The 16,830-nt window shown below is 40.5% G+C and overlaps 1 protein-coding gene across 1 annotated transcript in view; it reads left to right on the top strand.

Moving 5' to 3' along the window:
- The first annotated feature begins 208 nt into the window (after positions 1 to 208).
- The window catches only part of VIPR2 (vasoactive intestinal peptide receptor 2), a 91,059-nt gene continuing 74,437 nt past the window's right edge, over positions 209 to 16,830 (top strand). Inside the window, exons 1-2 of the mRNA XM_039521420.1 lie at positions 209 to 365; positions 6,826 to 6,928. Coding sequence (XP_039377354.1) covers positions 315 to 365; positions 6,826 to 6,928 — 154 coding nt within the window. The 5' untranslated portion in view covers positions 209 to 314. The remainder of the gene's footprint in view (positions 366 to 6,825; positions 6,929 to 16,830) is intronic.

The following is a 16,830-nucleotide window of genomic DNA, read 5'->3' as shown; positions in this document are numbered from 1 at the left end:
GGGTTGCCCGTGCCCCCATAGGGGGCAGGTGCCTTGCCCCTCCTAGGGAGGAGAAGGAAGCGGCGGCCAGAGGGGAGGCGGGAAGCCAGCGGAGCCTAGAGGAGGAGCCGCCCAGCGCAGCAGCGGCAGCAGCGGGGCAGGCAGGTGGTGTCAGTCTGGGCTGGAAGTTGGCCGCGCAGGACCCACCGGGGCGGGAGTGACGGGCTGAGGGGCAGGTGCCGGCTGCCCACGTGTGCGGGCGGCTCTCCCGCGGACCCGATGTGCCTGGCCCGGGAGCGCTCTCCCGCCGTGCTGCTTCGCGGGGCGCCCTCGGGATGAGGAACCTGCTGCTGCTTCTCCTCGCCGCCTGCTGGAGCGCGGGGCCGGTAAGTCCCCCGGGGGCGCCGGGCTCCTGCTGCGGGGAGAGGTGCCGGGTTCGGGGCATGGCCCGGCCCCGCCAGAGGCTGCTGCCGCGGGGCAGGAGCGAGACCTCGGCCCGCGAGCCCCGTGCGGAGAGTCAGCCGGCAGCGCAGCGCAGCGCGTGTCCCGGGGGCTCCCCATGGGCCGCGCGGTGCGAGTCCTCTGTGACCCGCGCGGGCGGACCCCAGGCTCTGCCCGGGACAGAGCGGCCGCGCCGGGGGCTCTCGTAACCCCCCTGCGAGAACAAGCGCCTGGGTTGAGCTTGAAAGGAGCAGGCGTGGGGCAGGGTGGGTTCGTGCAGTGAGGGGGCTCGCCCGCTTGTACAGGATGGGGGGGGGGGGGTGGAGATAGCTCAGTGGTTTGAGCACTGGCCTGCTAAACCCAGCTTTGTAAATTCAATCCTTGAGGGGGCCATTTGGGGCAAAAATCTGTCTGGGGATTGGCCCTGCTTTGAGCAGCGGGTCAGACTAGATGACCCCCTGACTGAGGTCCCTTCCAACCCTGATCTTCTATGGTTCTAAGCCCAGTGTGAACATGGTGATTATAGAACGGGCTGTGCCCATCCCAGGCAGGCACTCCAGCAGCCCCGTGCTTGGGTGTCTCCTGAAAATGTCCAAGCTATTCAATGAGAAGCAAATGTCTCAACCCACTCAAAAGTTACAGACCTGGGTCCCAATCCTGCTCCCACTTAACTCCAGAGAAGGAGACTCAAGCTGTTAGCAAATATGTGGAGTGGGGCCAAATGTAGAGTGATCCATCATCAGGCTGATGCTGCATTAATTTCACTGCTGGAGTATTTACTCATCAAGGTCATTCACTCAAAGTTAAGGCTTTATCTTTAATGTGCCGGTTTGTGCACATCAAGGGAGAGAAGGCAGTGAGTGACATTTGGGACTTATGTGCTGCAATATCTAGCACAGTAGTAGTGGAAAACCCTTAATCTGAACGCTCTTTCCCTTGTGGGTTTCAGTAAGCCTCAGAACCAAAGTCTGCTCTCATTTGCACCGAAGTAAATCCAGAATAATGTAATTTATTTAAATGGCATTATCCTTTATTTACACCAATATAACAAGTGCATAATTTGGCCCTTTATATTATTAGTATGTATTTTTCTTTTCTTTTTTTAATTGGTTCAAATGAAAACAGGAAACGGTCTCAGCAGAGGTTTGAGATGTTCTTAAAGTATTGTCAGAGGAGAGTTTGGAAGTGGTTATTATTTATGGCTAAAGAGTTTTACTCACTGGAGTGTGTTGGTCTATTACAGTAAAAGTGATGTTGTTTAACTAACTTCTATACTGTGCCTTATGAAATTAGTTGCTGTAAATCCTTCCCTTGTTTTAATTGAATCTAAAATTATGTCGTTTATTGACTATTTTATTAACTAGTTCATGGCTTAAATGGAGACACACAAAAGCATCTGACAACAGAACAGTTACCTTCTCTGCCTTTTAAATTTCAAAACGCAGACTAAACTTGGTAAACCATACTGATGGTAAATGCAAAATGGCTGCCAGAAGCAAATTTTTGTGGTAAAATTATTGCATATCAGGTGCAAGAAAAATTGATTTATTAATGGGAATGCTGACAGATACTAAACTATAGTAGTCCAGCTAAGTGTGTATGACAGCACAGGTCTATATTGACTACTTATGTAAACTATTCTTTGGTAGAACAGGAGGAATGAGAGCCTAAAAGACCAATCAGCAGTACTGTACAGGATTGGGCCCTAAACTTTTTAACTCTGATAAAGTACATCTGAATTAAACTGGTTCCTGTATTAGAAAATGGATGTTGTTACATATCTGACATGCAGTGGGCATTTGAAAAAGAAGTATTGCATTAGTTATAGTCTTTGGGCACTACAGAATTGTATTTTCTCAAAGGAGTAACCATCTCTATTAAATCTCAGTTTGCGGAGTCCTTTCAATCCTGTGATTGAAGTTGTTTTTTCACAAGTTTCTTTGCCAAAATGTTTACAGTATGATTTACGCTCTGCATTGGTGATTCTCCCATAAATTGTTATTGGCAATTCACACTAGCACTAATAATAAATAATAATGAGTAGGAGGCGTATTGCAGATTACTGAATTTTTGCAAATTGGCAAATCAAGACATTATAAAACAGGATAATACATCACAAAATACACTTCATTTATTTTGACAGTTTCTTGGCTACTGGGGCAGGGGCCATATCTTCCTATTGGTTTATACATCACCTAGCAAATTGGGGCCCTGATCCTGATTGGGCATTTGAGTGCTACTAAAATGCAGATAATTAGTGTAAGAATACTTGCAGGTTTTATCATTATTATTATTATTATTATTATTTATTTTATTTATTATTACACTTAGAAACCCTAACCTATATCAGGGCTCCATTGTTCTGGGTCCTGTGCAAATACAGAGTAAGAGACAGTGCCTGCTCTGAAGAGCTTATGATTTTAATAGACAATATAGAGGAAAGGTGGGAGAAAGGAAGTAACATTTTCATTTTACAAATGGGAAACTGAGGCTAATGCAGTCCTAGGATGCATCAGGCAAGGTATTTCCAGTAGAGACAGGAAAGTATTAGTATCATTATACAAGGCACTGGTGAGACCTCATCTGGAATCCCGTGTGCAATTCTGGTCTCCCATCTTTAAGACAGATGAATTCAAACCAGAACAGGTACACAGAAGGGCTACTAGGATGATCAGGAAAACTTATCTTATGCAAAGAGACTCAAAGACCTTTGCTAGTTTAGCCTAACCAAAAGAAGTTGAGGTATGATTGAGGTATGATTGCTCTCTATAAATATATCAGAGGGAGTAGGAGGAGTTATTTAAATTAGGCACCAACGCAGACACAAGAACAAATAGATATAAACTGACTGTCAATAAGTTTATCTTGAAATTAGATAAAGGTTTCTAACCGTCAGAGGAGTGAAGTTCTGGGACAGCCTTCCAAGGGGAGTAATGGGGGCAAAAAACCTAACTGGCTTCAAGACTGAGCTTTATATGTTTATGGTGGGGATGGTGTGATGAGACTGCCTACAATGGCATGGAGCCAATCTGCGACTGCTAGCAGCAAATATCTCCAGTGACGGGACACTAGATGGGAAGGGCTCTGAGTTACTACAGAGAATTCTTTCCCAGGTGCCTGGCAGGTGGGTCTTGCCTACATGCTCAGGGTCTAACTGATCACCATATTTGGGGTTGGGAAGAAATTTTACACCAGGTCAAATTGGCAGAGACACGGGTTTTTCGCCTTCCTCTGCAGCATGGGACAGGGGCACGTGCAGATGTAAACAGGTGTAGTTAGTGGATTCTCTGTAACTTGAAGTTTTTAAATCATGATTTGAGGACTCCAGTAACTCAGCCAGAGGTTAGGGGTCTATTACAGGAGTGGGTGGGTGAGGGTCTGTGGCCTGCAATGTGCAGGAGGTCAGACTAGATGATCATGGTGGTCCCTTCTGGCCTTAAAGGGTATGTCTACACAGCAATGTAAGCCCAGGCTCGAGCCTGGCCTCAAGCCTAACCCCTCTTGTGTCCACATACCAGTTGTGTTAACTTGAGGCTCAGATCTGGGGTCCAAGATCCTGCAGGGCTGGAGGGTCCGAGCCCATGTTAAACTGGGACCTTGAGTTTGAGCCGTATTGCTTTCCACAGTCCAGGCTTGATTTGGGTTCAGGAAGTCCTCCGGATGTATCCAAGTTCCTTGGGGGAACTTCCTTAGTCCTCCCTAAGCGGACAATCTGTGGTACAGTGTGTTGCACGCTATTGCAAACAGAAGCCAACGTCCCTTTACAAAGGCAGTCGCTCAGGTCAGGGTTAACCCATTGTCTGCTGAACACAAGTCTGCAAGCACACTATCAGAGATCCTGCAGGGTTTTCAATGGAGACTGATCAGAAGATGATTTTTGCGAAGACAGCTGCTTCCTGATCACAGCTAGATTTTGGTGCACGCCACCCAGGCAGTCCTGCACATGCAGCCCCAGGGAGGGCAGGGCGGGCCTGGGAGCAAGGGCCAGAGAGTCGAGCGGGAACTAAGCATCTGCCTTGCAGGGAGAGGGAGCGGCAGAGCTACCAGCTCAGCATGGCCGGGGGAGGATGACCCCCAGGACCCGCTCACCACGGGGCTGTGTGTGCAGAGGTGCCCTGGCAGAGTGCACTGTGAGGGTGGTGAGTGCAAACCAGCCCCAAAACTTCCCCATAGCCTCCAGGGGATCCCTTATCCCTGCCTCCCAGGATGCAGCAGGGGCAGGGATAAGAGATTCCTGAGGATGTTGGAGCACACTGCACCCCAACCCTGGGGGATGCACTTCACTGCTCTGCAGCCAGAAGCAGACAGGCTGGGGTGTGGCTCTGTTTTTCCTCTGAACCCTACATTTTATGTCAAACTTCAAAACAAACAGACAAAAATAAATAGATTAAAAAACAACCAAACAAAACCACCTTCACTGAACATCCCATTATAAAAAATTAAGAATCACAGTTTCATTTTAATAGTTTGACAGCCCTGGAGACTGATGTCCTAATTATCCTCAGAATAGGTGCACATGGGAATGAGAGTTTTTCCACAGTTCAACGTATTCATAGTGCTAGAGTGTCAACACTGAGGGGAGGAAGGCACTCTGGGATAGGGTTACTTTGACTTGGGTCTTTGCACTGCAGTGTGGATGCCAGAGCCCTAGGTTCCAGTATGGGTCAGAAAATCCTTAACCTAGGGTTAAAATGCATTGTAGATGCTCAAGCCCAGGATTTCCTGACATGGGTCAGCTGACTCGAATCCCACTAACCCTAGGCTTACATTGCTGTGTAGACAAAGCCTATGAGGTGCTCAGAGAACAAGGGCCAAGTTTTCAGAAGTGCTTAACACTCATGAACTTCCACTGTGATGCTATGGCCAGATTGAATAGAACATCCAGTGCTCTGACTCCTGAAAATCTGGTCTTAATTAACTTGCCTAAGATCAAACAGGAAATCTGCAGCACAACCAGGACTTGAACCTAGATCTCCTGACCCACTCCACTGCCTTAAACCCAAGACCATCCTGCCTCTCACTTATTTATAATACTTCACAGTGTACTAACTGATGTTCTAATATTATGTAAAAGTAATGGTGTTTTGTAAATTAGACCTCATTACAGGTTATTAAATCTTTGCTGATAAGAGGAGAGAGAGGCCATCACTTTGTGCATGAATTACAAAATGTGCCGATGATTGAACAGTTCAGCAAAGTCTTACTGCCTTATCATTTTTTCATTTGCTTAATCTTGCTGCTGTATTCTGAGAGACTAAAATGTATTATTATTCCTAAATATTTTCTGTTGTCCCTACTCCCTCAACTCTGCCAACATTTCCACCCTTACCCTCCTGCTTGTCAATTTATTGCACAGTCACCTGTTCCTGTGCATCGTGTGAGCTTCTTGAGTTCATTCCTCCAGTTCTCCTGCTGTGCTGCCTGCCATGAATCTCATTGACTTGAATAAAAAAAATTCTATTTGTTGTTCCCCTTCCTCTAGTCTCAGTCTACCTAACTGTCTGTGCTCACGGGCAGGGACCCTTCCTTCTTGACTGCCTTGAAAGTGCCTGCCATATTGTGGGCAGTGCTATAAGCAAAGGAGGAATAATGATAACACAGCTGTTTTAAAATGAGTTTCCCACTGCATGCTACTTGCTTAAATCAAAGAATCTGTAATGAAGTATTGTCAGGGGCGGCTCTAGACATTTCGCCGCCCCAAGCATGGCAGCATGCCGCAGGGGGCGCTCTGCCGGTCACCAGTCCCGCCGAAGCCTATACGCCTGCGGGAGGTCCACCGGAGCCCTGCCTGCCGACCGGCAGAGTGCCCCCAGTGGCATGCCACCCCAAGCACATGCTTGGCGTGCTGGGGCCTGGAGCCGCCCCTGAGTATTGTGACCCCCAGAAGGTAATGGTCACACTGTGACAAAGAAAAGCAAATGTTATTACATTAAAGATGGTGCAGTTTGATTGCTTGACACACATAGTGATGTAAATTCAGCTTTTCTAAAATGAAGCAGTTTTCTTAAAAAATCAAAAATGTACTTGTCGCCCCATTAAGGATATTATATTGGAGTACAGATTGACACACTGCCTTTCTGTAGGGCGGGGGGAAAGTTTCTCAGAAGAACGTTGGTAAATACACTATGTTGTCAAGGACTCTTTTTTGTAAATGGCAATGTTGATTTTGGAATTCTTCAGAAAGGAGTTGAGGAGGGCTCCTTTTTATGGAAGAGCATTCTTTTAGTGTTTCATTTTGAAAAGCCAAAATGCGTAGACTTTGAGAAAGGACTGTGCCTAGCACACTCTTAAGGGCTTAAAATAACAAATAAAAATTGTGGATTCTTTGATTGGTAGTTGCATTCGTCATGGAACATTTTAATTAAAATGCTTTAAGACCCAGTCCTGTTTGTTCATTTTAAACAGGTGAATGGCATCCACCCAGAATGCAGATTTCAGCTGGAAATTCATGAGGAGGAAATAAGATGTATGGAACTTATAAACAGTGTCAAAACAGTGGCATTTAAAGGTAAGAAAAAGATGTGCTGCAATGCACAGATAGCTTATAAAGAAAAAATCCTTATTCATCAGCACTGTTGAACTTCTTTGACAGTTAAAATTACATTTTCAGAATTTATTTGTGCTGTGACTGTACTTTTTATGAATTGGATAATTCATACTGACTTCGTATTGAAACTAAAAACTAAGGATGAGAGGCCTAATTAACATTCTGATGCACACGGCAATTCAGATACAGGATCAAATTAATCCTTGATGTATCTCCATTGAAATCTATGGAGTTATGCCACAAGTGAACTTGGACCTCTCAGTTTTATTAAAAGACCCCCCCACACACAATTTTCTGGATACAATAACATTAAAAATATACACGTGCAACTTACTGTACCTAGGTGGAGGAGAGAGGAGAAAGAAAGTGACCTATAATTAGATTTCATGAGGAGGAGACCAGTTCTACTTTTTTCTTCCGTTTTAAGGTTTTAGGGGGTTTTCTCTGCAGTTGTAACATGAGTGGAAGGTAAAATGATAAGAAAACAAATAAAAATGTATGACATTTTCCTTGTAAGTTGGAGCCTCTGACAAGGTCACCAGTTCACAGAGCAAATATACTTTTCAGTATGAAGGTAAGAAATGTACCCTGGCATTTTCAGTGTGAAAACAATAAATAATCTAGTGATGCAAAGGAAAAACAGATTGTAGCATTAAAGTACCTAGAATGGAAGCCCTGATTAAGAACTTTGTTTAAAAAAAACAAACAATTTATTGCATCTGAAGAAGTGGGTATTCACCCACGAAAGCTCATGCTGCAGAACGTCTGTTAGTCTATAAGGTGCCACAGGATTCTTTGTTGCTTAAACAATTTATTATCATTTGTAGGTAAGGTGTTTCTCAGCTGGAAGAATATGTTTGTTATATGTATATTTTCATTACAATTATTAGTGTTATATTATATTTGTATAAGCCCTATGGCCAGAAGCTCCAGAGGGGAAAGAGTTCTCTACTCTCTCTATTGATGAAAAGGGAAAAGTGCTGCCATAAAAACCTCTTTTTTGCACAGACACCTACACACCCTTTGTGACGCTTGAGATGAACTTGGGAGTTTAGAAGACAATGGGCTCCAGGGAGGCTCTGAGAAGGAAAAGAGCTATTACCTTGTGGTAAAAAGTTCATTTCTAGAGCTGGCTAGGAATTTTGCAGATTCCACAAAATCAAAATTTTTCATGAGGAAATTTTTTTGTTTTCAGTTGAGAAAATTGAAATTAAATATTCTGAATTGAAATATTTCATTTTTTATCTGACACAATGCATTTCATTTTGAATCAGTTCAACAAAACATGAAACTGCATTTCCCTATCAGCACATGGCCTTGTGGAATTGTAGTTCAGGCCCCAATTCCCTCTTATGGACGGGGATCCTTCGAGGACTACATCTCCCATAATGGAATGGGGATTTCCCTCTGATTGAGCCTTGTGGTGCATAATGAGTTTCTTCTCCCCTGTGCAACCTTTTTTAGATTCAACGCCACAGAACTTGCCAAACTACCAGGTGTCAGCAGTGTCCCTTTACCATGACCCCTATTTCATGACCCCTGGAGGTCTCTGAGATTTCAGTGTGTGACTCCTAGAGTACATATTCAAATATGCATTTGCCTGCACTAACACAATCAAAAGCAGTATATTTTTCTATCATTTCTCCTTTTGATTAATCTGGCTCAGACATTAGAAGAAGTGCAGTTGTAATAACAGTGGCTGTTATGTACATTGATATCTGTTCCAAGAAAATTCCCACTGAAATCATTCATCTACTCCTAGATTCTGTATTCGTAGTGAAATTGTTTTACAGAAATAAGTGGTAAATGTTACATGAAAAATACTAATGCATAGCCAAATGGTGAAATGATTAATTATTTAAGTAGGCCTAGTAATCTTAAATTAATAAATTCATATGAGCTATTTAAAAATCCCAATTTAGTTAACTTCAAAATCCAGTTGTGCTGTTCACTGTTGCTGGGCTGGTCCAAGGAGGAGATCCCTGCTGTGAATTTCAGCTGCCTTTGGCTTTTGGAGAGGAAGTGCTAATGCGATGCTTTGACTTTTCTGAGGGGTTTCCTTTCAACATGTTGTTCAAGCCCTCCTACCATTTTATGGTGGTGGTTTCTCAAAAGGAATCTGCACACTTCTTTTCACGCCTTGCAAGGAAGCAGTACTTCTGATAGTATTGATTCAGTGCAGTGGGGCAGAGGGGACCCAGCGGTGGAAGATGGGCTTGCACATGTAATTAAGTGCTAGGCTGGAGAATAGATCCAGTGAAATGAATCCAGTTTATGGGGTGTATGCTTAACACCCTTGGATAATTTTATATCTACAATTGATGTTAAAGGTAACTTCTACCAAGAAACTGGCCAAATGGCACTCCTAGGCTAATAATACTCACTTGCATATCCAGAAATATTTGTTATATGTGTGTCCTTGATGCACCAATAAACTGTCTCTGTTCATGAACAAAATATCCTAGTTTAAGGAATCTTCTATACTCAGACATACACACCCTTCACATTTGTGTTACGCTCTGATGCACTCCAGAACAGCAATCCCAAAACACCAGGAAATTGAAGCAATGAAGGTTGTCAATCAAAACATGTAATAACAATGAACCAGTTAAGTCAGCAACAGTATGAACAAACGTAACAGTCCAAATGGCAAGCATATAGCAGCAGGCCTTGAGTAACTACACCCCCACAACCAGTGGTGAGCTGGAGCCGGTTTGCACCGGTTCACGCAAACCGGTTGTTAAATTTTGAAGCAGTTTGAGAACCAGTTGTTAAAAATTGTTACAAAACAAATGTTATAAAATGATCTTAAAACCAAATAATCTTAATCTTATAAAACGGTGTAAAAAATAATACGGTGTACAAAATAAATTTCCAATGCAAAGGAACGCAAAATTCTAGCAGTTAAAGAGCCGTTTCTACAACAGATAGGTCAAGATTTATGTTGCTATGCACGTGCGCATCTAATGTCATCGCAGGCTGCGACTCGGTCGCATCCAAGTTCGTCCTGACGCAAGAGAAACGTCTAGTTTATTATTTTATTAACAGGGGTTGCACTTGCCTCGTTCGTGCACTTGCTCAACTGTTTTCTATACAATTCAGCACGACCAGTGAGTCATAGTCGGTCTGTTTGTTTCTAGTAAATTGCATGTGATATTTTGATATGTAATACTAACTGGACTGTTATTCGAAGATTGAAGTTTTCTATTCAATATTATTTACTCTTCATAATGAAACACCAGAAAAGCATTAGTGATTGGTTTTCCAATAAAACGACAAAATCATTAGTCAGTAGTTCTAGTAGTGAAAATAATTATTTAAATACTGAAAACGCTGATGAGAATAATTTTAGTGATGAAAATATCTTAAATGTTGAATCATCTGAAAATGTGTCTACAGTGGAAGAAGATTTACATGATTGTGAAAATTTAGTACCCGATTGTTGGACTTCCGAGCAGGCACAATATTTTTTAAAGAAATATAATGGCATGATAATTAAAGGCAAAAACCTTGGCTGTTCCCACTGTGCAAATACGTCACATTTGGGGGTCCTTGGAGGAAAATCTTTACACATTTCTTCGGAATGGCAAATGTGTACTATTAAAGCATCTGGAACTGATTAAAAAGTTCAGCAACCTTCATTAAGAAAAAAAAAAGGAACATTTTGAATCAAGCTCTCATTTGAGAGATAAATATTTTAAATGAATCTAAAAAATAACTTCTCACTACAGTGATTGATAAACTTACTGAAAAAAATATTGCAATAACCAGCAAAATTTTCAACATAGTTTACAGCTTAATAAAAAGAAACCGACCAATGTCAGATATGGAGGATAAAGTAGAGCTACAAATTAAGAATGAAACTGATTTAGGGAACTGCCTACATTCTCAATTTTCAGCCATCAGAATCGTAGAGCATATTGCTGAATTAATAAGAAAACAAATTTTTAGTAAAATCATCAAAAACAATTCAAAGATTTGTATTATTATTGATGAAGCTTCTACAATTTCAAGTAAAACTGTGCTTGTAATTCTTATAAAATGTGAATTACAAAATTCTTCACGAACAATTTTTCTCAGTTTAGTGGAATTAGAATCAACAAAAGCAGAAAATATTTATAATACTTTGAGAAATACGCTAACCAATACAGGATTTGACACAGAATATTTAAAGAAAAATTTAATCAGATTTTGTTCTGATGGCGCGAGCACCATGCTTGGACATAAATCTGGAGTTGCTACAAGACTGATTCAAGATTTTCCAAACATCATAATTTGGCATTGTTTGAATCATCGGCTACAACTGGCTTTAGATGATGCTCTAAATGATATCAATGAAATAAGCCATTTCAAGATTTTTTGGACAAGATTTATGCAATTTTTCATCAGTCAAATAAAAGTCAGTTTGAACTTAAACAAGTTTCTGAAGAACTATATATTGAAATAATCAAAATAGGCTGTGTTTTTGGTCCACGATGGGCTTCTTGTAGCCTTAGAGCTATCAAAGCGATCTGGAGAGCTTATCCAGACCTTTATATTTATTTTTCCAAAAATAAGAAATTTTCTGGCATGGAAAAAAGATTGAAAATCAAAGAATTTTTAAAAAACTTGGCATTAATGATTGACATTTTGGATGAACTTGCATTATTATCAAATGCACTGCAAGCGAGACAATTGAGTTTAACAAAGGCAGATAAGCTAATCAAATGAACGATTGATTTTTTTCATACAATTGAAAGATAGTTTTGGTATACACGGCAATAAAATTAATGAAATGATCAAAAGTGATGCTTTTAAATGCATAGAGTTTGAAGATAATGTAAGGTTTAAATCACTGCCACGAGACAAAGTAATAGAGTGTATTATTGACAAAATGAAGGCAAGATTATTAAACGAAAATCACATTAAATATAAAGAAGATAATTTAGGTCATTCTAGTAATACACCTAAAATAGTTGAATTATTCATGGATATCACTTCATGGAATATTGAAGAAGTCAGGTTACCTTGGAAATCAGGAGAAGAAAAAGTGCATGAATTAAATAAATTCATAAAATTTGTAGTCGATTTAAATGATTTTCATGACTATGTAGAGAATAACATTCAATCAAAAAATCTTTCTGATCCGGAAACAATGAGGCAAGCAAAGCAAAATATGAACACAATTGCAATTAGTTCTACAGAAGCAGAACGAGCTTTTTTGTTGATGAATATTATTTGTAGTGATTAAAGGGCGAATTTAACAATTAAACATATCTCAAGCTTTATGACCATAAATTTGCTGGGAAAACCAGTAAGTTCCTGGAACCCAATACCATATGTTAAATCATGGATGAGAAGTCATCGATCCGCATTAGATACCAGAGTTCGTGTATCCAACACCAAAGATTATGGAGAAGATCAAGAAGCCATTTGGAAATTACTACCTAATTAGTAATAAATAATGTACTTAAATATTCTTTAAAATATTGTTTGTTGCATTGTATACTTCAACATGAATATATTACACTTTTTATTTTTAATAACTTAAGCAGTTCACATGTAATATTTTAAAATACAAGAATAATAGGCATTTCATTCTTAAATATTATTATTGTTTGCTTACTCATACATCTCTTCTTTATATTTTCTTCCTTTCAAATGTATTTTAAATTTGTTTAATAAAGCAATACTTTGTTTCTATTGTAATAAACATGTAAAAATGTTTTTTATCTTTTTTTATTAAGTATGACTCCCAATGACTCAATGCATTGCCACTTCTTATGGAGAAAGGTACAAAAAATACATACTGTGGCGCATCCCTTAAATCAGAACTTTTTATAGGGAGCCAGTTGTTAAGATTTTGGCAGCTCATCACTGCTCCCAACGCTATGCGCGCGCATGCACACAAATTGGAACACTGAGTTCAGGAAGCAGGAACCAAGAAACAAACAGGAACAGGAAGCAATAAGCAGGAAGGCAACACACGCACTAGTCATTGCAATTTACTTAACTGATAAGAACAATGTAGTCAAATGGTTTTACTTCGAGAAGTTTGCAGATGATACTAAACTACTCAAGATAGTTAAGACCAAAGCAGATTGTGAAGAACTTCAAAAAGATCTCACAAAACTAAGTTCTTGGGCAACAAAATGGCAAATGAAATTTAATGTGGATAAATGTAAAGTAATGTACATTGGAAAAAATAACCCCAACTATACATACAACATGATGGGGGCTAATTTAGCTACAACGAGTCAGGAAAAAGATCTTGGCATCATCGTGGATAGTTCTCTGAAGATGTCCACGCAGTGTGCAGAGGCGGTCAAAAAAGCAAACAGGATGTTAGGAATCATTAAAAAGGGGATAGAGAATAAAACTGAGAATATATTATTGCCCTTATATAAATCCATGGTATGCCCACATCTCGAATACTGTGTACAGATGTGGTCTCCTCACCTCAAAAAAGATATTCTAGCACTAGAAAAGGTTCAGAAAAGGGCAACTAAAATGATTAGGGGTTTAGAGAGGGTCCCCTACAAGGAAAGATTAAAGAGGCTAGGACTCTTCAGCTTGGAAAAGAGAAGACTAAGGGGGGACATGATAGAGGTATATAAAATCATGAGTGATGTTGAGAAAGTGGATAAGGAAAAGTTATTTACTTATTCCCATAATACAAGAACTAGGGGTCACCAAATGAAATTAATAGGAAGCAGGTTTAAAACAAATAAAAGGAAGTTCTTCACGCAGCGCACAGTCAACTTGTGGAACTCCTTACCTGAGGAGGTTGTGAAGGCTAGGACTATAACAATGTTTAAAAGGGGACTGGATAAATTCATGGTGGCTAAGTCCATAAATGGCTATTAGCCAGGATGGGTAAGAATGGTGTCCCTAGCCTCTGTTCGTCAGAGGATGGAGATGGATGGCAGGAGAGAGATCACTTGATCATTGCCTGTTAGGTTCACTCCCTCTGGGGCACCTGGCATTGGCCACTGTCGGTAGACAGATACTGGGATAGATGGACCTTTGGTCTGACCCAGTACAGCCATTCTTATGTTCTTATGTTCTTATGAGATGGGCTAGTCGGCTTTGTTAAGATAAGAACCACCTGAAACCTTTGCCCTAAACTTGAATCAAACTTATAAAGCTTATTTAAATAAAATAAATTAATAAAAAATATTTATCTTATTTTAAACAGGAGGGCTCTCTACATGGTCCTTGCTTCATCTTTCTCACTGACCTTGGTATCTGCTGCCTGTCACACCAAGGCCATAATAATGTTAAAATTCTTCCCCATTGACTGGCAAAGTGGGTGAGGTAATATCTTTTGTTGGACCAACTTCTGTTGGTGAGAGAAACAAGCTGGTCCAATAAAAAATATTACCTCACTCACCTTGTCTCTAATATCCTGGGACTGACATGGCTCCAACAACACTGCTTATCCCCATTGACTGAAATTTAGTCAGCAATGGAGGAACTCACTTCCACTTGGGGAATAAAAACTCACTGAGCCTGCACTACTGAAGTCAGTGGGAATTTTTCCACTGACATAAATGGGCATAGGATTGAGCCCCAAGTCCCTGGGCACAATTCTCCAGAATCTGATTGCCATACATGGTGATAAGATTGATTAGGGTAGGCCTCCATTCCCTCTGGGAGAGGCAGCCTTTCCTTTTGCCTGGAAGTGTATCAGCAGTGAGAGGGAGAAGAAATATAGATTCATGATTTTTTTTGGTAGGTCAGAAAGGACCGTTACAATTGTCTAGTCTGAGCGCCTGCACAACACAGGCCATACATAGCACCTGCCAGTAATTTCTGCATTATGCCCATTATACCCAAGATCCTGTGGTCTTCATGGGTCAACAAATCAATATTGTGGACCATGCCCTCTGTTAGTCGAACGCTGTATATATACTATAAATATAACAAATCCACAGTTTATGCTAACAACATGGATCCTGTGCAGGCCTGTCGACAGAATTTCCGGGCCCCAGGGGGGATGGGACCGAGGGTGGAAGTGACAAATTCATCACTTCTGGGACTGCACTCCTCTCCCCTCCCCTGCCCTCGCCTCCCCTGTTGGCAGGCCTGATCCTGTGTTCCACTTAGGATATTTTGTAGATAGTTTGTTTGGTCTATTGCCTTCTTATTTGACCTCATAAAAAATCCAAGGGGAAAAAACCTATACCAAATAAAAAATTACTTTTTAAAAATCTTAAAACAAACCAGTAGCAAACTGCTGTTGTTGCTGTGGGTTTGACATTTCACACAGTTCTCAAGCAATAGATTCATATCTGTGCACCTTTAATTAACCTTGTAAAAGAGAAAGAATGATTGTCAAGGTCAAAGATGTTAGCGCTAGATTAGAAAAGTTAAAAGCATTAGATAATTAGGCTGTGTATCATAGTTTTCTGTACAAAAAAAACGATAAAAATTTAACTATTTAAAAAAAAATCCCTGAAATCTGAATTTCTCTTTGATTTTGGGCTTTGTGGCTTAGACACTTTTAAATCAATAGTTTCAGATGTTGCTTCCCAAATGTGTTTTGTGAAACCCATATGCCAATTAAAAATTTTAATCTTTGATGTGGCATGTAATCTCCAGGAAGGTATCTAGATGGAAAGATAAGAAAACAGCTTTGGCAGGAATTTTCACAGAGAACTTTTACAAACATTTCAAAGAGAAATTTCGAAATGCAGTGGGTAATAGAAAAACAAAAGGACGAGCAAAAAGATGCTCTAACTTATTCATAGATTTTAAGACCAGAAGAACCATTCTGATCATCTTATTTGACTTCCCACATAACACTGGCCATAGAATTGTACCAGAGCAAATAACTTGAACTAGAGCATATCTTTTAGAAAGTATCGAAGATACTGATTTGAAGATTTCTAGTGATAGAGACTCCACCACGTCCTTTGGCATATTCTTAAATGATTAATTTATCTAAATGAAAACTATCATTTTGATCATTTATTTGCATTATTAAATATAATTTTAGTTGCCTGTCCTATACTCTGGACACATATGCCATAGGTTAAACCACACAAAATCAGGGTTGATTGGGGGTGAATGGGCAGAGGGCCATTTGGCCTGGGCCTCAAGCTCAAAGTGGGCCTCAAATTTAGACACACATTAATTTTTTGGCATTTGATAAGTTTCGCAACTTGTTTTTATGCACATCCCTATCGGACCAAAATGTTGTTATACCAATAGAATAAAAACCAGCAGGATCTTATTAAGAGGGGTAAGGCAAAGATGCCACATTTATTGTAAATATAATAATAAAGCAAAAGATAAAAGTAAACAACGTTGTTTGACTACTTATTCCTATCACTACTTATTCCTTATACACACATATATATTCATTCACACAATCATTCATTCAAGTTCTGTATAGGTGTTATAGTTACCAACCTAGAAGTTGCTCATGCCAAGTTACTGGCCAGGTATCTTGGTCATGAGGATGGAGCCGAGTCTGTGTCAGATGCACCTGATGCTCCTGGAGGTTGGCAGCAGAACCAGAGACTCAAAGTCCTCAGTCTTTAGAGTCCATTCTTATAGGAATTAATTCCTATGTTAGTCTATGGGAACTGTTTCATCCTAATGTTGCTGATGCAATCAGCAGATGGCACATTCCTGGTGGCTCCACACTGTTCAAAGTTTGTGTTTCTCATCCTTCCAGGTGATGGGATGGATCCCAGTTTACCCTCCGGGGGTTGTCTGGTGGTCCACTTGACACATTCTTTGGCTGATGGATACTCCCTTTCTAGGCTGGCACCTCCCTAACCATTCATGTACATCAAGCATTCATCAACATACATTCCATATCTTAACCATATTTTAATGTACTTTCTCCACCACTTTCGGAATGAGACTCCCGA

The sequence above is a fragment of the Mauremys reevesii genome, linkage group 2, assembly GCF_016161935.1.
Source record: "Mauremys reevesii isolate NIE-2019 linkage group 2, ASM1616193v1, whole genome shotgun sequence".
Classification (NCBI taxonomy): domain Eukaryota; kingdom Metazoa; phylum Chordata; order Testudines; family Geoemydidae; genus Mauremys; species Mauremys reevesii.
This window is presented reverse-complemented; position numbering and strand designations above follow the sequence as displayed.